Genomic DNA, 20,585 nt, shown 5'->3' on the forward strand with positions numbered 1-20,585 from the left:
TCGTTTTTAAAAATTCGTTAAGGACTTTTACGTTTTTGATTTTTTAACGTTTGGTTAATGCATCTGGGCCTAAGAGTATAGCAGGTAGTAGTTTTAAAGAAGAGTCTCACTGACACCCTGATGCACAAAGCTTACTGTGTTTGGGAACGTTTGCTTTAGTCTGATTGTAACCAGTCTAAAGCAAACTATTTTGTAAGTAATGCACAAACGGGTTATCTATGGCTGTAATGTGTGCCATTAGCAACCAACCGAGAACCCCATGCAAATGTATTCTAATGAGCTTTCTGGGCGATTCACATCTCCAGAGTGCCTAGCTTTAATGAGCTAATTTTACAGCAGCTCTGGAGCTGTTGGAGAGAAAAGAAACACAGACAGCTGCAAAGGCTGCCAGCTTGTGCTCCATACTTCACCCCTCCCTTCTTCCCCAGGCACCCCCCCCTAAATATTTTAAAAATTCCCTGGTGGTCCCTGCCCCTCCCCCCCCAGAAGCAAAATCACCCTGGTGGTCCACTGGAACCTGATCTACCCTGGTGGTCTTGGATGCACTGGGTGGGGCTAAACACCTTATAAGGGAAAACTCCTTATATGGTGCTTAACCCCACTCAGTGCATTCCAGACCACCAGGCAGGCCCAGAAGCAGGAGGAATGGTGGTGTTGCTCCTGATCTCTTGCCTTCAACTTTGTAAGGTATGGGGAGGGGGGGGGGGGGAGCACTAGACCACCAGGATAGACCTTTGCTGGAGGGTGTCTGGGGGGATTGGGTCCACTGGACCACCAGGTTGATTTTGCCTGGGGGGGGTCCACCGGACTACTAGGGGGCAGTAGATCACCAGGGAGTTTCTTGAGTAGTGCGGGGGGGGGGGGGGGGCTCACAAGGGGTTCCCCTGGACTCCGGTGAAGCCCCCTTTCCCCGTGTAACTCAAAAGAACTCATCGGGCTGTCTGTGACTCGGAGCTGTCAAATGAATATTTATTTATTAATGTACTTGTACCCCACATTATCCCCACAAAGATGCAGGCTCAATGTGGTTTACATAATCCGGAGAGAGAAAGAGAACTCCAGGTGAGAACAGAAACAAATGAGAATGGTGGAGTAGAAGGGCAAGAAAGAAAGAATAATGACATGTATCAGTTTAGAAGAATAGAACTAAACGGATCCACGTATGCCAGCCGGCATAGACTATAGTCCTATGTTATTCCTAGAGAAAATACTTTGGCAAACAGATGCGTCTTTAGGGCCCTGCGGAAGGTAAGGTAGTCTCTTAGTCTGATTGTGTCTCTAGGAAGTGCATTCCAGGGTTGTGTACTGATGAAGGGAAAGCTTGTCGCCTGAATAGTTCCGTGCTTACAGCCTTTCCAGCTGGGGTAGTGCAGGGTGAGATGCAATCTTGAGGACGGGTCAACATTTTTGACTGGCAAGTCAATCATGTGTAGCATGTAACTTGGGACATCCCCATAGATGATGTTGTGAACCATAGTGCAAACCTTAAATTCAATGTGCTCCTTGATCGGAAGCCAGTAAAGTTTTGCAAGAAGTGGCTTTGCGCTATCGAACCGGGCTTTATGGAAGACAAGTCTCGCTGCCGTATTCTGTACAGTCTGTAGTTTCCTCAGAACAAAGCCCTTGCACCCTGCTAACGTACCATTGCAGTAGTCCATATGACAAAGCACCAATGATTGTACCATTTTTCTAAAGAGTGATCTCTGGAAGAGTTGGCGTACTCGCTTTAGCTTCCAGAACAATATAACAGATTGCCACAAACAGTGAATGATGCTCAAAAGGGGATCCGTGTATCTCATTTGCATATGATCCCTTTTGTGCATCGGTCGCTGTTTGTGACCCGGTAAATTTTCTCATGTACTGCTGTGCATCGGCCACTCAGTCTTATTAGTGGTGCTGAGAGACTCAAGGATTCTTATGCTCCAAAACAGTGCTGCAGGTAAGTTGGTCCTGGTGGGATGTGTGTTGGTCCACAGGAGATATGTTTAGAGTTTATACTGTATTAGAAATTTACTATACCACCTAGGCTGACTTGATAGTTTACATGAATTAAAATTACAAATCATATGAAAAAGGAAAAGAACTACAATAAATTGGCAGGACAGATATACAGACAGCAAAAAGCAAGCACACTTCAAACTATATTGGCTAGGGTCATGGGTGGGTTGTGGACAGGCAAGGGAGTGTAGAGAGGGGGAGTGGGGGAGAGTGTCACAGAAAAAGAGAATAGTAAGGCAATTGTGGCCAACCCCAGAAGGAGAACCTAGGATGGGTGAAAGGCTTGGGTAAAGATCCAATCCTTCAATCCAGATTTGAAAACCTTGAAAGAAAGTTCTGTACGAAGGTATAAGGGGAATTAATTCCAAGAAGCTGTAACTGGTTCTTATGTTTTTAAGCTTCTGGAGCTGTTCCAGGATCCTCTATAGATAGGTGGTTCTGGGCACCCTGCTGGAAATATACAACTTTGCCCAGTTTTGCCTTTCTCCTTTGCCTCAGGAGTTGACACAGGAAGTTTCCTGTTTCTACTGTCCTGGTGGCAGTACAGATCTTAAATGGCTGCTGTTACTGCTAAAGTCTCCTAGGTTTCTCCTTTTTGATTGTCCTGGCTAGGACAGCCGGGTACCTCTATCTCCTATGATTGCTTGGGCTTTAAATGACTAAGCCCTTTGAGCTGGATAGGCTCTTCCCTTATATATAAAATAAGATCAGTGGCTGGGGAGGCTAGGTGCCAAAGGCAAAGACCTAAATTTTGCTCAGGGTTCTATACCCCTTGCAAGTTCCCTCCAAAACTAGTCTCCTCTTCCGATTATAGAATCGGTCGAAGGAGAAATTCTTCCTCTCTAACAAATAGTGATGTTGCAGTAAAGTAAACCTATATTCTTTGAGAGTAACAAGACGCAATATATTCACAAATGGGTGACATCATTCAGTGGAGCCCAGCGCAGAGAACTTCCCAGCAACTGTTCCAGAAGCTTTTGGAAGACCGCACCATGGATGCATGTGTACCTTCCCACCCGCTGCCACTACACAGGTCCAGATAGTCTCTCCATCTGTGGAGCAGCGAGGACTTTCTCTCTAAAGCTTGCGTCCTTTTAGGCTTGCGACCTTCATTTTCCTTTTCTCATTTTTGTAAGTGCTGCACGGGACCACTACTCTCTCTTGTTTCATCCTTTTATTTTCCATAGCATTTTCAGCACTTTTAAGGTTTCTTTGTTTTTCCAAGGCTTATCAGTCCCCTTAGGCCTGAGTGCTCTGGTCAGGGTAAACTTTCCCTTTTAATTTTTTTACAATTGAGCCATTTGATTTCACTTCATCTGTCTTCCCTTACATGTTCCAGAAAACTCCCATTGCCAAAACTGCAGTAAAGACCTGGTTGTTCAAGCAGGCTTTTGAGTTGTGATGACGTTGTGCAAATTGAGTTCTAGTGCTAGAGAATGTGGGGCTGTTAGCTTAGCAGGGTTTAAAAAAAGGTTTGGACCGCTTCCTAAAGGAAAAGTCCATAGACCATTATTAAAATGGACTTGGGGAAAATCCACTGCTTTTTTCTGGGATAAGCAGCATAAAATGTTTTGTACTTTTTCTGGGATCTTGTCTGGTATTTGTGACCTGGATTGGCCACTGTTGGAAACAGGTTGCTGGGCTTGATAGACCTTTGATCTGTCTCTGTATGGCAATTCTTATGTACTTATGCCCTCATTCCTTTCCTTTCTTGCCTTTTTTCCCCCTCCATCTTTCTGATTTTGTTTTTTTGATTCTTGAATGGTATTTGTGTTGTTTACTTTTTCCCCTCTTTTCTATTTTTATTGGAGTTCTTTTCTTGTCCTTTGTTTTAATATTTCTTTTAATGTAAACCGCTTAGCTCTGTTTTTCAGTTTAGGCTGTATAGCAAATACTAATGTTACAGTCAGGTGTTGCACAGTGGTACTAGCTACCAGTTGACACCAACCAGGGATGTTACTAAGCATGATCAGAGTGAATTGTTGCATAATGGTCCAGCAGATTTCTTTGCGCCTCTACTTTTTCTCTTTGTATGGTTCAGTTATATCACAGTCATTTAGCACAGCTGCACAAATCATCTCTGTTTACTCTCCTATCCAGACATCCTTACTTTATGCTGGACTTGGTCATCCTTATGACTCAGCTACTCCAACCTGTGAGTTTTGCATAATCGCACCACCCAGCTGTATTACTTAGTTGCACCAGCCAGCTAATTTGCCTAGCTACAGTAGCCATCTATATTCACCAGCAGCACCAGTTAGCCGTATTGTACAGCTACCTCAGCGAGCTTCATTACACAACTACACTAGCCAGCTATTTTTCTTAGCTACTCTTGCCAGCTAGATGGCAATACTTCATTTGCTGGCCTGATTGCTCAGCTGCACCAGCTGGATGTGTCACACAGCTGCATCAGTCAATGCTACTGCATGGTGGCACCACGCAGTGGTATTGCTGAGCATCACCGGCTTGCTGTATGCCACAGTTTCACTAGCCGTTACGATTCTACTGTTGCTCCATGATTGCACCAATCAGGTGTTATGTAGCTCCAAAAACTCTGGGATTAGTAGGGTGGATATTATTGCAATCATAGATGAGTCAGTTGTCTTGGCTCTTTTTCTGTCATAGTTGTTGTAACTCTTTTGATAGTAGGTGTAGTAACGTCCCTCTTTTTAATGGTGGAATCGGCTACCTTGTCCATATCTAGGTAGTTTGGTTTCCTGGTGCTTCAGCTGGGCATTAACCAAGAGATTTCTCTGTGTTTGCAACAGCTGACATTCTTTTAAAAGAAAAATAATCTATAAGATACTGAGGACATTTGATGTTTTTGACACTGTAGTCCTCGTCTGCTTCTGCTGTTAGTCTGCTGTATTTGGAGAGTCCTCAAGTCATCCTACATATACCTATCATTGCATCCAGTGTCAGTAGGCTTTAGTATCATGCTCCTAGAGCCACATTCTCAAATCCAATCGGATATTTTATGTCTAGGTGGAACAGGTTATTAATCTAATTTTCTCAGAACTTCTTGCCTTTTACTGTTGGGTATGGTCGTTTAATGTGTCAGGCCTTTCATATTCCTGTGTAAGGATGATGTTTACTATCTACTTTCACCTTGCTTTCCTTTATGACTATCTAAATCTCTTTTGTTTGGGAATCTTGTAGAGCATGCTTATTCTACCATCTCCATTTCTGCTGCTTCCCAGCCCCCTAGAGAGCAAAGGGAGGCCTTGCTCTTCAGCATATTGCAGCGTTCGCTGTCCTTCACCTGGGGTTAGCAACCTCTAGAATTCAAATTCTAGTTTAATTTTTCCCTTCCTCTGCTTCCTTCAAGTTTATGATTGGCTTTTCAAGGTATCTCTCCTACTCAGCTAAAGTTAGATCTGTCTCTCTCTGGCCAAATTTCTTCCTAGCTGCACTCCACTGGGTTCCTGCCTTCCTTGCTCCCTTTGAGGTGTATGACATTTAGAACATAGCACATCATTTCTTTTAATAAATTGTTAAATGCTGCTCTGTGGCCAATACTTAACCCTCCATTGCCCCATGTAAGCCGCATTGAGCCTGCCATGAGTGGGAAAGCGCGGGGTACAAATGTTGTAAAAAAAAAAATAGTGGATGTCTTTCTCCAGACTTTTTTCCATTAATTTTCCATTATGTCTTTGTTTCCAGCCCTTCTTTCATTTGAATGTCTTTGACATTGGGAACTTTCTAGAGGGCAGACTCAGTTGGCCTACTGGTCCTGTATCGGTGTTCTCTACTGTCAATCCTCTGGTTTTTCCTCTGTTATCTGTAGATTTTTAACTTTTTGCACCGAGGATGGTTTTGTTTCCTTTGTGCTTCTCTTTCCATTGAGGACTGCTTTGCTACATCCCATTAGTCCTGAACTGGCCTGGTATGAATGATAAAGAAGGAAAAATTATGTCCTTACCTGATCATTTTCTTTACTATAGTCCTACCAGACCAGTCCAGAAACCATCCCTGATTACAACAAAATTTGTTTTCTTTGTGCATTGTTCTTTTCTCTGTTTCCCATTTTCTAGATGTCGCTTTTGTTACTTTCATCTTACCATCATGTGCTTCGCATCACGTACATCCTGACATAATCAAAGTACTACATGACCATAGCAGGGGCATAGCTAGGTGGGGCCACGGGGGCATGGGCCCCCACAGATTAAGCCCTGGCCCCCTCTACTTTTTACCCCCCTGCCGCTGACCCTCCCCGCCACTTAAGTTTCGATCCCCCCTCCCGCTGATGCCAACCCTCCCCCGCCAGGTACCTTTGCTGGCAGGGGTCCCCAACCCCCACCAGCCGGTCTTCTTCAGCACTGGTCGACTGGCGCCTTCGCTGATGACCTGTTTCTGACTCCTGACGTCCTGCACGGGGCAACCCACACGACGTGCATGCAGGACGTCAGGAGTCGGAAACAGATCATCAGCGAAGGCGCTGGAGTCGACCAGTGCTGAAGAATCAGCTGGCGGGGTTTGGGGACCCCCCACCAGCAAAGGTACCTGGGGGGGGGCTCCAAAGTGATTGGGGGGGGGGTCGGCGGCTGGGGGAGGCGAGCTAAACTGTGCACCCCACTTCGGGTTCTGGACTCCCCTCCCGCCGAGGTCTGGCTACACCCCTGGACCATAGAATCTATGCCTACCTGGCTGATAGATGGACTCTGTGGACATGAGTGTGGCAGTTTTCCTTAATATTCAGTCTTGACTGACAATATGGATATGAGCACAATTGCTTGGATATTTGAAGTACTGAGCATTCTATGGCTGCACAATCCCCTTTAGGGGTGAGTCCCATGGAACTACTTTGTTTCTCTTTTTCCGTCCTCTGGTCAATGGCATAACCCATTAGTTCTGGATTGGTCTGCTAGGAGTAAAGGAAAGAAAATGATCAGGTAAGACATAATTTTTTCTATCCACTTTTATGAGATCTGCACACTGGCATTCATGAGGACACCTGTGTTGTCTTTACTCCCTAAGTGGGTGGAATCCATAACTGAATAGGTTTAATGTTGAGCCAATACATGCTTGTAAATGACAGCATTTTCAAAGGACCTGTGGAAACCAATTATTAGAAGTGTGTGGTGCTGCAGAAACATTATTTTATTGTAGAGGTTTTCTCCCTTTGGGACCCTTTTACTACAGTGCATTAAGATTTTGCAGTTCCTGCTGTTTAACGCAAGAAGTTACTGCTCAGTGGCTGGGCATCTAATTCAGCAACTGTTGTTTTACATTTCCATTTTGTTCTACACATCCTACATTACAATTCCAGGTAGCATGCGGTACTGAGATTGGACTTAGTTCAGAAGCACTTAGCTCCTCCTATTTATGAGGCAGTAAGTGGGCCTGTACTAGACACGCTACCTGCAAAATGCTTAGAAAACACATAGCCAGCCCCCTAACACAAAAAGCACTTAAATGTTCAGTTTACCACTTGTTAACTGCTAAAATACTGCAAAACCTGTTAACGTGGTTGTGCACTAGCAGCTATTGCACAGTAAACCACGTGTTAAGTGCTAAACTCATTTTAGTAAAAGTGTCCCTTTTATCTTTGAGGGAACCGTTACTGTGTGAGTGGATTTTTAAAAATATTTGGGGAACATCTTTGTTAGTATGGCGTTTGTTAGCATCCATTAAAAAATTAAAACATTTTAATACTTATCTTGACCTATTCAAAACAGGTAAATGCATTAAGAAGAAAATTCTTGAATAATTGTTGCTTTGACTTCATGTACTGTAATCCTTTATGTTGCTTCTTTTTTTTTTTTTTAAGTCTCTAAAGAGAAGAAACCAGCAGTAATTACTTACCCCAGAAACAACTCAATTGAAGTAGAGATTGGTAAGAGATTTTGCAGTGTTTTTTTGCCTATATATTATGTTACCACTAGCCGTTAAGCCCGTAGCAACGGGCTAGTTTTTTGTTTTCCTATGGCCTGCCTGCCTCCCCCCCCCCCCCCCGTCCACCAACCCTGCTCTCTCCTCTGCTGTCCCCCCCAGTTCCGCCCCTCCTTCCCTCCCTGCTCCCTCTTCCTCCGATTTTCATGCCCATGTCCAAGCCCTCCTCCCTATTGGGCTGTACTGCTGGTGGAGGCGGGGCTTGGACTTCTACACTCTCAGCATTCCGACTCTACTGCGCATTTGCAGGTGAGTCGGTCACTTGCCGTTTATATGTTTGATTATTGTAAATTAAGTAGGAGAAAAGACGTCATAAATACTGCTTGCTGTTTGGAATGCTGCAGAGAAGTTAGACATTTTATTTTTATTTTGAGAGTGTGGATTATTCCTTTACTAAATTTGTAGTATGGAGAAAAAAAAGAGTTGAATACGTTTCCTGTTTGAAGCAAATCATTGAAATAAAAACATGAATGATAAAGCGATTACATTTCTGAGGAGATGGTGGAAGTGAAATGTTTTGCTCAACTACCCTCACCGTTGTTAATCTTAGTAAACTGGGTCACTGATGTACTGATCTTTATAATAGAGGTAGATCAAAAAATCTCTAGCAGTCATTGGTGCTTTTCCAATAAAGTTTTGTTGTCTACCAGTTGATTGCTGGAGGTTTTTTTTTTTTTTTTGTCTACCCCTACTCCTGTTGTGGATTTCTACTTTGAATTGCGTAGGGCTTTCTTTCCTGATTCTTGACTTGGCTTCTGATATGAGAACATCACTACCTGTCCTGTCTTCTCATCTGAAAACCGTGTGGAGAGGGTCCAAAATACCACAAAAGCACCGAGAGCCTTCGGAAATGGGACACGGTTCTTTATTAATAACTGTCAATATTCCAAAATAGACCCGACACGGGCCATGTTTTGGCGCTCAGCGCCTGCGTCAGGGGTCTGTATTGAACATACATAAACATATCAATCAGAACGACTATCCTACTTTATAGGAAAGAAGTTTTGGTCCTTGAACACCCCAGGTGAGCAGTTACATTTTATAAGGTTCCTATTGTACCAATGTTGACGCTGCTACAATTTATATGGTTTTATTGTTACAATGTTTACATTCCTTATCTAGGAGAATTACATGCGCTATGATAGAAACTGTGTTTTATTTACTTATTTGTTACATTTGTATCCCACATTTTCCCACCTATTTGTAGGCTCAATGTGGCTTACATAGTACTGGAGAGGCCTTTGCAGGCTCCGGTGTGAACAAATACAGGGTGATGTGGGTAAGATCAAGTTCATGAGGCACAGCCACATTAGGGAATCAGAGAGCAGAAGAGTTGAGGCTGATTCCAAGATGGCGTTGTGAATGGACGCACCTGTGTTAGCTCCTGGAAGTTGCTCTGTTTGTAGGTCCTCTACGGCACCTCTGTCGCCTCATTAAGCATGGGGAAACGGAGGGGAAAAGTGAAGGAACATCCCTCAGCTCCTGTGACTTCTTCAGCGACGAGGCAGACAACTTTGCAATTTTTCAGACAGCAACCAGGTCCTCAGAGCTTTTCGACCCCCTCTGCAACTCTCGGCACTTCGGTGTCGATTGAGAATGGAAACGGGGCTTCCCTGAGCCCCGTGGAACGAGTTGCTCAATCAGAACGACTGGAGGGGAGTTGCTGGCAGCTCTTAACATGGAAGGAAGCCGAAGGGGCTCAGCCCGACCTGTTTGAGGGGAGTGTCTGCAGTAACGGAGGCTGAATCTCAACGCCGAGAACTATTGCTACAATCAGCTTCAAAGGTATTGCCTCAGGATATAGTTTCTAAACTTGCTTGTGTTGAAGATCAACCTCACCCTTCTTCAGCCATTAGTGGTGTGAATAGACCAGCAACTGTGACATTAGAGTCACTATGGGATATGGTTTACAGCATTCACACTTCTATGCAAACTACTTTAAAAGTGAATACTTCTGACATAAAGACTCTTTTTGAGGCTGCCCTGCTTCAGGCGCAAAAGACTGCACAGCAAACCTTAGATTTGGAGACTGTGAATATTAAAATTCAAGAAATGGGATCTGTAGAAACGACTTTGGTTAAGGATAATAATTTCCTACATAAAAGACTGGAGTACCTAGAAAACCAGACTAGAAGATTAAACCTCAGGTTTCTTAATTTTCCCAAATCGCCTTTAATTTCCCCTTTGGACATGGTTAAAAAATATATGATTGACATTCTTGGAATGGATAAAGACTCACTGCCTCCCCTTACTCGGGCTTATTACATCAGGAGTGGTGGAAGAAAATCCCCCGATAGCAGGGGAAGGAATGGATCTTACTTCTTTCCTTGAAAGTTCATTGGAGATAATTACTCAGAGGTTGACTCTGCTTGTTACTTTTGTGCTGGAGCCTGATAGGAATGCCGTATTAAGGCTTTCCTTGAGACACTTAGAAAATCTGTTTTTGGGCTCAAAAATTCGAATTTTTCCTGATCTCTCAAGGCCTACACAGATGAGACGGAGGGCCTTTTTGGAACTCCGCCCTAGGGTGGTGGCACTGGGAGCAACTTTTATATTACGTTTTCCTTGTTATTGTAATGTAATGCTTGAGGGTAAACAGTTTCAATTTGTAGACCCAAAACAGTTAAAACAATTTCTAGATGCTAGAGTGGAATTGAATGTTGTGTGCCCTCCCTAAATGCAGGCTGGGGTCTGAACCAGAGGTTGCAACCATTAGTCCTTAATTATTGCTATATGTTTTACTTTAAATTCTAAATTCTTGGATTCCAAAATTTCCTAAACTTGTGGACAGAAAGGCTGTTAATGATATTTCTCTTTATTTTTGCCTTTTGTATAAATGCCGATTGCATATTCACGTATTGTGATGATATATGGAAATATATGAATAAAGAAATAATAAAAAAAAAAAAGAGAGAACAGAAGAGTTGTGTTATGTCCATTATGTGCTTTAGTTTGGTTGTATTGCAGAGATTAGGCATTTAAGTTGGATCGGTAGGGAATGCCTTTTCAAACAGGTTGTTTTTTAGTGATTTCCGGAAGTTTAGGTGGTCGTACGTCGTTTTCAAGGCTTTTGGTAATGTGTTCCACAGTTGTGTGCTTATGCAGGAAAAACTAGATGCGTAAGTTGTTTTGTATTTAAGTCCTTTGCAGCTTGGGTAGTGCAGATTTAGATAAGATCGTGTTGATTCGGATGTATTTCTAATTGGTAAGTCGATCAAGTCTGTCATGTAACTCGGGGCTTCTCTGTAGATGATTTTGTGAACCAGGGTGCAGATTTTGAAGGCGATGCATTCTTTAATTGGGAGCCAGTGTAGTTTTTCGTGGAGTGGTTTTGCGCTTTCAAATCGCGTTTTACCAAATATAAGCCTAGCAGCTGTGTTTTGCCACTACGGCCCATCTTTGCTGCGCAGAAAATGATTATTTCTAAAAGGATTTTTAAAGATACAGTCCTTAGGTATAGTTATGTAACATCATCATTCTATGCTTTTATCCATGTATCATTAAATGCAACATACAGAATTAATGATTCTACATTGTCAATATAATTGATCATATATATATATATATATATTTTTTTTTTCTGTGTAAACATGTAATTCATATCTTTGACACACTTTCATAATAGAATGGCTAATATGATCTAAATTATAATTTCTTAATTGTTTTTTAATTATTTTTTAATTACTGTTTTAAATCTACATGTTTTCATTTTATGTTTTTGTCTGTATTTCAGTATTGTCATTCTAATTGACATGTTTACGTAAAGTATGTTCAATACAGACCCCTGACACAGGTGCTGAGCGCCGAAACACGGCCCGTGTCGGGTCATTTTATGTTTTTGTCTGTATTTCAGTATTGTTCTGATTGATATGTTTACGTATGTTCAATACAGACCCCTGACGCAGGCGCTGAGCGCCGAAACACGGCCCGTGTCGGGTCTATTTTGGAATATTGACAAGTATTAATAAAGAACTGTGTCCCATTTCCAAAGGCTCTTGGTGCTTTTGTGGTATTTTATTCTGTCGTCTTCTCAGAGCAGAACTTGGAGTGCTGATTTTCCTTTGAGAAAACCAGGTTGCCTTGCATTTTTCAACCTGTGGGATTCTAGAAAGTTCACTATCCTTTCTATCAACAGTGCCTCCATTACTTTTCCAACCATGGAAGTAAGGCTTACTAGCCTGGATTTTCCCACTTCTTCTCTGTCATAATTTTTGTGAAAAGGCTTCTCCCTTCACCATAGATTTATTAAATAAATCTTTAAGAGGACCCACCAGGACCTCTTTGAGGTTAATATCCTGGGATTCTTCTCAACAGGCCCTGTAGCTTTGTCTACTTTTAGTTTTTCACATTGCTCGTAAACAGTTTCTTCCAGGATCAAGGTGGAGTCTAGAAGAAGTCTGTTGTGCTGAGCTCCATTTTTGGTTCGAGTTACAGATTGGGTATGGGGAAAAGAAAGGAAAAGCCTGAGGTCTTACCTCCCTCTGGATAGAGACCGAGCCAAACTGCTTTAGCCGAAACTGAAACTGCAGCCGAAATCTCAAGTTGGTTGTGTGAATGTGAACAGTGAGGGCTGCTGGGGATTGTCGGAGCTTGCAATCTGCATCCCTCTGCGAAACCCGCAGTATCCAAGCCAGAATATAATATAAATAATGAGACCTATTTTACATCCAGATGCATAGATCGCAGCTAATGAATACTGAAGCTAAAAACCATGGTGCTTTTACAGTGGCTGGCTTTGCAGCACACTCAGCTGATGTCATATCTCCATAGAGAGGCTAATTCTTATGGAGTTTATCTTCCCAAATTTACAGGCTTAAGTTCCTGCTAAAATTTTATTTGGCGCAATCTAGTTACCATATATACTGCTGTTCAAGATCAGAACTGCATTACTTTCAATCGCAGTGCAAAAAAACAACCACCCCAGATTAGCACCCCCTCCCTCAGACTACCTTACAATCCCTGCTGTAATAGTGATGTAGTCAGAGCAGGAGCAATGTGCCAGTTGCAACAGCCATTTTGAGAGCAAAACCGGAATGAGCAGGAGTAAAGGATGTCCACTTCTACACCAGCTACACCCCTAGACCACCAGGAAGTGTAGATAGGCCCAATGTGACCTATGGGTGTGGGGGGGGGGGAGGGGAGGAGGGAGAGAAATAGGACAGAGCACAAATTTTTGGCTTCCACCGAAAACGCATCATCATTTTCAGCTGAAATTGAAAACATGGCCAAAAATTAAAATAACTTTTCAACTGAAACTGGGCAAAAAAAGGATTTTGATCTGGTGTCAGAGCCATAACAGAACCCAAAATTTGGTTGGCCTCTACCTCTGGATCCAGAGCTCTTCTTCAACCTGTGCAGGCAACTTTGGCATTTGGCTGCATACAGAGGTTTCAGTGGACTTTGGTGGCACAGGGCATAGTTTGAAGGGGGCTTTGATAAGCCCGGCAATGCAAGCTATACCTGCGCAGCCTGGAAATTGTGTCTGGCGGTGTTTGGAGAGCACCCAGTCCTGAATGGTCAAAGTTGGCATTTTCAGTTGAGGGACCCTGATAGTGGCTTCCTCTCCTTTTGAAGGTTGATGGTGGAGGGTCTTGTGACAAGTGAAGCAGTAGGTGCTTTTCCTTTGTGGATAATCGATCCTTCCTGGTGTGCTGCACTACTTGGACAATCCTCTTCTGGTACTTTCTCTCTCAAGTTCCACATAAAGTTGGAGATTTTTGGAGGGAAGAAGTGCTATCACTGATGCAGTTGGTGGTGTGAACATGGAGCTTCCACTTCAATACCCTCTAAAATAAGGCTTAGTTGGCACCTTCAACTTTAATCTTGATGTGGGGAAAATAAATGTACTAACTGTTACCGCATAAGATGACTTCAAAAAAGTACTCTCCTGATCTGAAAAATTATGGATTTACCAGCGGAGAGATGGCCACAAAGACTGACTCCAAGATGGCGGATGGGGACACTTGTGCTTTGATGGTGGTGAACATCAGAGAGCCTCTAAAGCAGATTTTCAGCTCTGGTTTGGATAATCAAAAACAGGTTTCAAATATGAGAGAAGAGCTCCTAACCAGGCTAGAAGACTTTAAGACTTAAAGGCTGATCTGAAAGATATTGAGCATACAGTGGAAGATTTGGAAACCAGGGCGTAGGAGTTATTAGATGACCTGGGGGCTCTTCAAGAGCATGAAGAGAAATCAGAAAAAGATAGAGATGCTGTGTGGCTCAAAAACTACAGATTTAGAGATCTGAACTCAAGGGGTGTAGCATCCAGTTCAGGGGTATTCTGGATACAGTAACAGACTTCATCTGTCTTGATTATTGGTTAGTATGGAGGTTCTAACTTTTCACCTCTATTATGCTGGGGTCCACCTTAGGAGTTGGCACTCAAGAAAAAGATCTAGGTGTCATTGTAGACAATACGCTGAAATCTTCTGCCCAGTGTGCGGCGGCAGCCAAAAAAGCCAACAGGATGCTATGAATTATTAGGAAAGGGATGCAAAATAAGACCAAGAATATTACAATGCCTTTATATCGCTCCATGGTGTGACCTCACCTTGAGTATTGCATTTAATTCTGGTCACCGTATCTCAAAAAAGATATAGTGGAATTAGAAAAGGTTCAAAGAGCGACCAAAATGATAAAGGGGATGGAACTCCTCCCATATGAGAAAAGGCTAAAGAGGTTAGGTCTCTTCAGCTTGGAAAAGAGACAGCTGAGGAGGGATATGAATGAGGTCTATAAAATTCTGAGTGGTGTAGAACATGTAAGAGTGAATCGATTCTTCACTCTTTCAAAAAGTACAAAGAAATTACATGGTAATACTTTTAAAACAAATAGGAGGAAAAAGTTTTCACTCAAAAAAAAATAGTCAAGCTCTGGAAGTCACTGTCCAAGGATGTGGTAACAGCAGTTAGCATATCTGGATTAAAAAAAAAAAAGGTTTGGACAGGTTCCTGGAGGAAATGTCCATAGTCTGCTATTGAGATAGACATGAGGGAAGCAACTGCTTGCCCTGGGTTTGGTAGCATGGAATGTTGCTTTTATTTGGGTTTCTGCCAGGTACTTGTGACCTGGATTGGCCAGTGTTGGAAGCAGGATACTGTGGTAGATGGACCATAGTTCTGATCCAGTATGGCTATTCTTATGCTCTTATTAAGCAGCACAAATGAGAGCTCTTAATGAATGGTTGTTTCTAAGTCCTAAAATGTCGATTCATCTTGGAACAGGCCTCAGTAGATAACATGTAGCTGTCTATGCTAATATGGAGCCCGCCACAATTAAAATAAAGTGGACTCGAATTAGAAGAAAGAAGTTCCTGTCTTTAAAGCAACAAGTTATTTCCTTGGGAGCTAAATTTCAATTAAGGTACCCTTGTAAGTGTTTGATCTATCTCGATCAACAGTCTTATGTTTTTTTATGATCCCTTGCAACTTCAATTTTTCCTTGAGGGTAGAGGAATAACAGAGCTATGATGGTTGTGTAGGGCTTCTCTTCTTAAAGTTCGGTCATTATTATGAGATGACGTTCACTGTATATTTTACTGTATAATCTTGGGTTATGGTATTTCTTCTAAAATGTAAAGTTATGATTTCTTCCCAAAATGTGGTCTGACAGATTGTTTCAGTTTATTATAATATTGCCTATTGGATTTTTGAGTTTGTTTGATCTGTTTACTGAATCTCTGTATCTTCATTCAAATTGTATTTGATGTATATCAAAATTTGTTAAAATAAAAACAAAATACAGAATGAGCAGCCCTTTTAAAAGAAATACTTTTAAGATCTAGGTCTCAATTAAATCTACTTTTTTAAATAGGTCTTCGTTTAGAGGGCCATATATTTGGGACCCAATAGGATTCCCTTCCAGGAGCCAAGGAATCTGATTTTAAGAACTGGAAAGATAAGGGATAAGGGAGGGGGGTGTTTTAGTATTGGGATAACTGGTGGAGAATGATGTGACTATTATGGGATTAGAGCTGAGGATTTCTTTTAATATTTGCAGTTATGATCCTTTGTACAATGTGGGCCCTTAAAGATCATTCTATTGAGGAAGCTGTGCTGGAGGGACTCCTGACTTGGGATGCCTCCAAAGAGTTTATCTCCCAGGCCTATTCACTCCTTATATAGCATAATAAAGGAGGGGAACAGTGGTGTGTGTGGGAGGTATTGTCCATCGAGGCTTGTAAGGAGATGGTTGAGGGTTTATTCAAAGGTGTTCTATGCTAGAGAATAGCTAAAAAAAAACTCTATATAGATGGTACTGTATGCTTTTGGACTTGCTAAAATATACTCTGGCACCTCAAGCGCTTGTTGGAAAGCATGTAGGCAGACAGGAGATTGTGCTCACATCTGGTGGCATTGCCCCAAGGTACAAATGTTCGGGAGGATGTACATGACCTGTTGTGCTTGCTGTTCAAACAAGAAATTTGCTTATTGATGAGCAGTGGGCTGTTGGAATGGCCCATGAGCACCATCCAGCCAAAATCTACAGTTGTTTCGTAGAGTGGTATTTGCTGTTCCTATGACAATACTAGAGAATGGAAGCAAGCTGACCGTCTTAGCTTTGATCTAGTTGTGAGCTCCTTTGATAACATTTGGTTGATGTCTGAGCTGACTGCTAACTTACCTAACTGGGAAAGGAGATTTGAGGATGGATGAAAACCATACCAATGCTGGAGGTAATTGAGACAGAAGCAGAGGGCTCTTCCAGCTGGGTAGATTTAGTGCCGTTCAACTTAAGTTAAATCAGAAACTTATTGGAACTTAGATGCTCTACATATTTATTCCTGTATATCTGTTTATGTATTTGTTTATTTGTACAGATTGTGAGGGGGATGTTCAGCATTTGCTCTCAATCTTATGTATGATCCATTTTTTTCTTTTTGATAAATAATATGCCTTAATACATCTTTAATGGAAAAAAAAAGTTGGAGATTTTTTCCTCTCAGTTGTAGGGCAATCGTAGGTGCAGGGTCAGCAGGCTGTTAAGATTGAAAGGTTGGAGATTGAAAGGTTGGAGATCTAAGTGCTCAAAATGCAGGATTTTAAAGTGGCCAAAGTTAAGGAATGGTATACAGCAGAGCTGCTAAGGGGGTCAGCCTTCTGAGCGGGAGATTTAGGGCCTGCCTATAGCTCTGCCTAGCCTGCCCATAGCTCTGCCTAACCTGCCCATAGCTCCACCCAGCTTGCCCACTTTAGATCAGCCTCCACAGAGGAGATTTGCAGGGCTGTGATGTGGACTTCAGTCCACACATTCACATCCCACTTTTGTGTGGATCAGGAAACCCGAAACGACATTTGGTTCAGACAGGCAGTTATGCAGAATCTGTTCAGTATCTAGAATCCAACTCTACCCTCCTAGGCTCTGTTTTATTCTGTTGCAGGCTGCACCTCCACTGCTACTGTGTATATAGTTTCAGGCTGATTGAAGTTTGTCTCAACGTTTTGAGACTCAGTTACCCTAGCTTTCTTGTTTTCTGTGAGCCTGGTAGCTAGTGATTCCCACATATGAGAATGGGAAAGTCTGCTTGTCCTTGGAGAAAGCAAAGATACTACCTGTAGCTGATGTTCTCCGAGGACAGGAGGCCGATTATTCTCACACACCCTCCCACCTCACCTAGGAGTTGTTTTTAGTTTAGGGTTTTTGCTTTTTCACCTGACTGAAGCACCCGTACTTCGAGTGGGAAGACACCCACACATGAACGGTGGGGCACTGCTAGAAAATTCTACACTGTAAGCTAGGGTTCTCACCGGGCTCTGTCAGGATGACATCACTCACATGTGAGAATAGTCAGTCTGCTGTCCTCGAAGAACACCAGCTACAGGTAAGTATCTTTGCTCTGGAGCCAGTTACAGGAAGTCTATCTTTTTGGTCATTTTTGCATCAGAGTCAGATCTGTACACTGTATTGAGACTGTACTTATTAATGAGCTGTTTGTTTTGTCACATATGCAGATATTTTCTGATATGTCTAGAGTGATCAAATATTTTCTGATATGTCTAGAGTGACTGAAGCCAGATGCAGAGAGTTCTTGGCCTTAAAACCAAGAATCATTGCTCTGGGGCTACATTTATTTTGAAATTTCCTTGATGTATTTTACATAGTAAGAAAAATGATTTTTTTTTTTTGTGATTTGAAACTGCTAGTTTTGTTAGGAGAATGTCCAGTTGTGATAGGAGCATCAAACCTAGGCTGAATTCTATAACCAACTGCCACAGATCTTTTTTTTAACTTGGATCTTATTTTTTTGTATTATTCAAGTGTTCTTGTGCAATAATGTTTGAAAATAAAATTTTAAAATAAAAGGTTAAACCCCCCCCCCCCCCCCACACACACACACACTTTCTCCTGTGAATGATGTGATAACTCAATTCTCGTATACCCCTGTTAGCTGACCATGCTATTCTCCAAATTTTCTTCTGTGAACACCAAACAGAAGAATTTGTTTAGCCTACTGGCTTTTTCCTTATCACTCCGCATAGTGGTTCTCAGCATCTGTCCTACAGTTCCGTTTCTAAACTCTTTTCCATTATATATCTGAAAAATCTTGTCACTTCTCTTCACGTCTAGCTATTTTTTTGCAGCACTCACATAATCGACTTTTGCAGTTGAACGGCCACTGCAACTCAGCCCGTCAAATGGTGAATATCACAAGGATTATATAGTCAGGACTTTGATTCATACTCCTGTTGTTAAGCATTTCTGTTATAACATTAGAGACACAATAGACCCCTGAGGCAGGTGTTCGGGATGTAACATGGCCATGTCGGGTCGTCTTTTACATGTTCCCAATAAAGACTATTTCATATCCTCCTTGGATCTACCTCACTGTTTTATTTGTTAGCCATTTTATATTTCACCAGTTCTTTTACCAGACCTTATATCTATCTTCATTTCTTTGTGTTTTATCCCATATTTTCTGTGTTCCTCTTCTTGTGTTTTTGTTTTTCATGAATACCACCTCTTTGCCTTTTTCAGTCATTTGTTTGGAGAACCATATTGTTTTCCTTTTTCTCTTGCTTATGTTTGCTTTCCTTTACATAAAAATATGTTTCCCTTTTTTGTAGCTCATTTCAGCTTGGATCACTATTTTCCTCTTATGTCCTCTCATCAGCATTTTCTACAGGCACCTCCTCATTTTACTGAAGTCAGCATATTTGAAATACAGGATTTTGAGTTGTGTGATTGCACTCCATTTTCAGCTCTTATATCAAATGATACTGTGTGGTGATCATTACTGCTCAGGTGAGCACCCACCCAGATGTTAGACACACTTTCCATTTGTGAGCACTAGATCCAGTGTTGTAGGTTTGATCACCATTTGTCTAAGCAGAGCACCTATACAGGCATCATCTATCTCTCAACTTCTTTCCGATTTTGAGAAGGAACTTTCCAGTCTGCATTTGGAAGGTTGAAATCTCCCAGCAACAGCACCTACCTTTTCATTCCCAACTTTGCCCAACTTCTCCATTTGTGTTTGAAGTCTGTAGTTGACACCCATGTGGATAAAGGCTCCATCTTCTCTTTCCAAGAAGATCCATGTCACTTCTTCCTTTCCACAGGCCTGCTGCTTTTCAGCTGCTATAGTATTAACTTACAGCACACTCCTCCACCTTTTTGACCATCTCTACTCTTCTTAGAGATCATAAAGTGGCATGGGTGTGTCCCATTCATAGAAGTCATTGAACCATGTTAGCAATAATATATATTTGCTTCTAATATCAAGGGTTTCAGATCCGAACTTTGTTGCTTAGACTGGGAGAGGTTGTGCTTAATGCTTTCCAGCTATATTTTGCTTCATCCTTTTGCATAGCTTTTTCCCCTAGCTTCCCCTTCTACATTTTTGCAGATAAATGAGTGGCTATGATGGTTTATTTGTTATTTTCCCCACTGCTGTCACGCTTTAGCTGGGGGAGAACGCCTAAACTCACCTTCTTACGTTTGCCACCCCTATTCTTTAGTTTAAATGCCTAGAAATCTGTTGTCTGAATTTCTCACCAAGGATCCTCTTTCCTGCCCTAGAAAGACGTAGCCCATCAATACAATAGTCTTGTTATTTTCCATATACTAACCTATCATCTTATGCACCTAAAACCTATGCACCTATTGAACCTTTTTGCATTATGTAGTTTTATCTCCCATGTCTCCTAGGCAGGTAGTACTTCAGAAAAAGCTATAGTCCATACCATGGTCCTTAGCCCCTGTCCTGCTTCTGCTTTTGGCCAGGTCATTTGTCCCCAGGTAAGTTATAGCATCAACTTTAAAATCCTTATTCTCTTCTCTGATCACGTTCAGTATCTAGTTTGTGTTCCTTCTAGCTGAGGAGCCTAGACGAGAAGACATTACACTTTGTTGGGATCTATGGATTGTCCTTCATTGTGTACTGTTCCCTTGAATTTTCTAAATCTCTATTTTTGCATTGAATCTTAGCTGCCAAGCACTTAAACCAGTCTTGGAGTTTTCTTAGTTTGCCTTTCATTTTTTGTTTTCACAGAAATGAACACTTTTATTTACACAAATGTTTTGTCCCATTCATCTGAATGCTTTCTGAGGTTTACAACAAAATACATAATCCAAAGTAAATGTTTTATTATATGTTAATTATTATCATTGTAGATCTTGGTATACCCTTTAAAAAAGAAAAAAAGATTTTTTTTCCCGGCTAACCTATAATGTGATACGGCTTATGAAAATGA

The 20,585-nt window shown here is 41.8% G+C and overlaps 1 protein-coding gene across 3 annotated transcripts in view; it reads left to right on the top strand.

Annotated features, from left to right (window-relative positions):
* Nucleotides 1-20,585, top strand: part of LOC115469120 (interleukin-1 receptor type 1-like) — a 128,630-nt gene that overhangs the window by 72,545 nt on the left and 35,500 nt on the right. For all 3 annotated transcript variants that reach the window (XM_030201442.1, XM_030201444.1, XM_030201443.1), the window contains one exon: nt 7,769-7,834. In XM_030201442.1, the coding sequence (XP_030057302.1) occupies nt 7,769-7,834 (66 nt within the window). The remainder of the gene's footprint in view (nt 1-7,768; nt 7,835-20,585) is intronic.

Source organism: Microcaecilia unicolor, chromosome 4 (genome assembly GCF_901765095.1).
Source record: "Microcaecilia unicolor chromosome 4, aMicUni1.1, whole genome shotgun sequence".
NCBI lineage: Eukaryota > Metazoa > Chordata > Amphibia > Gymnophiona > Siphonopidae > Microcaecilia > Microcaecilia unicolor.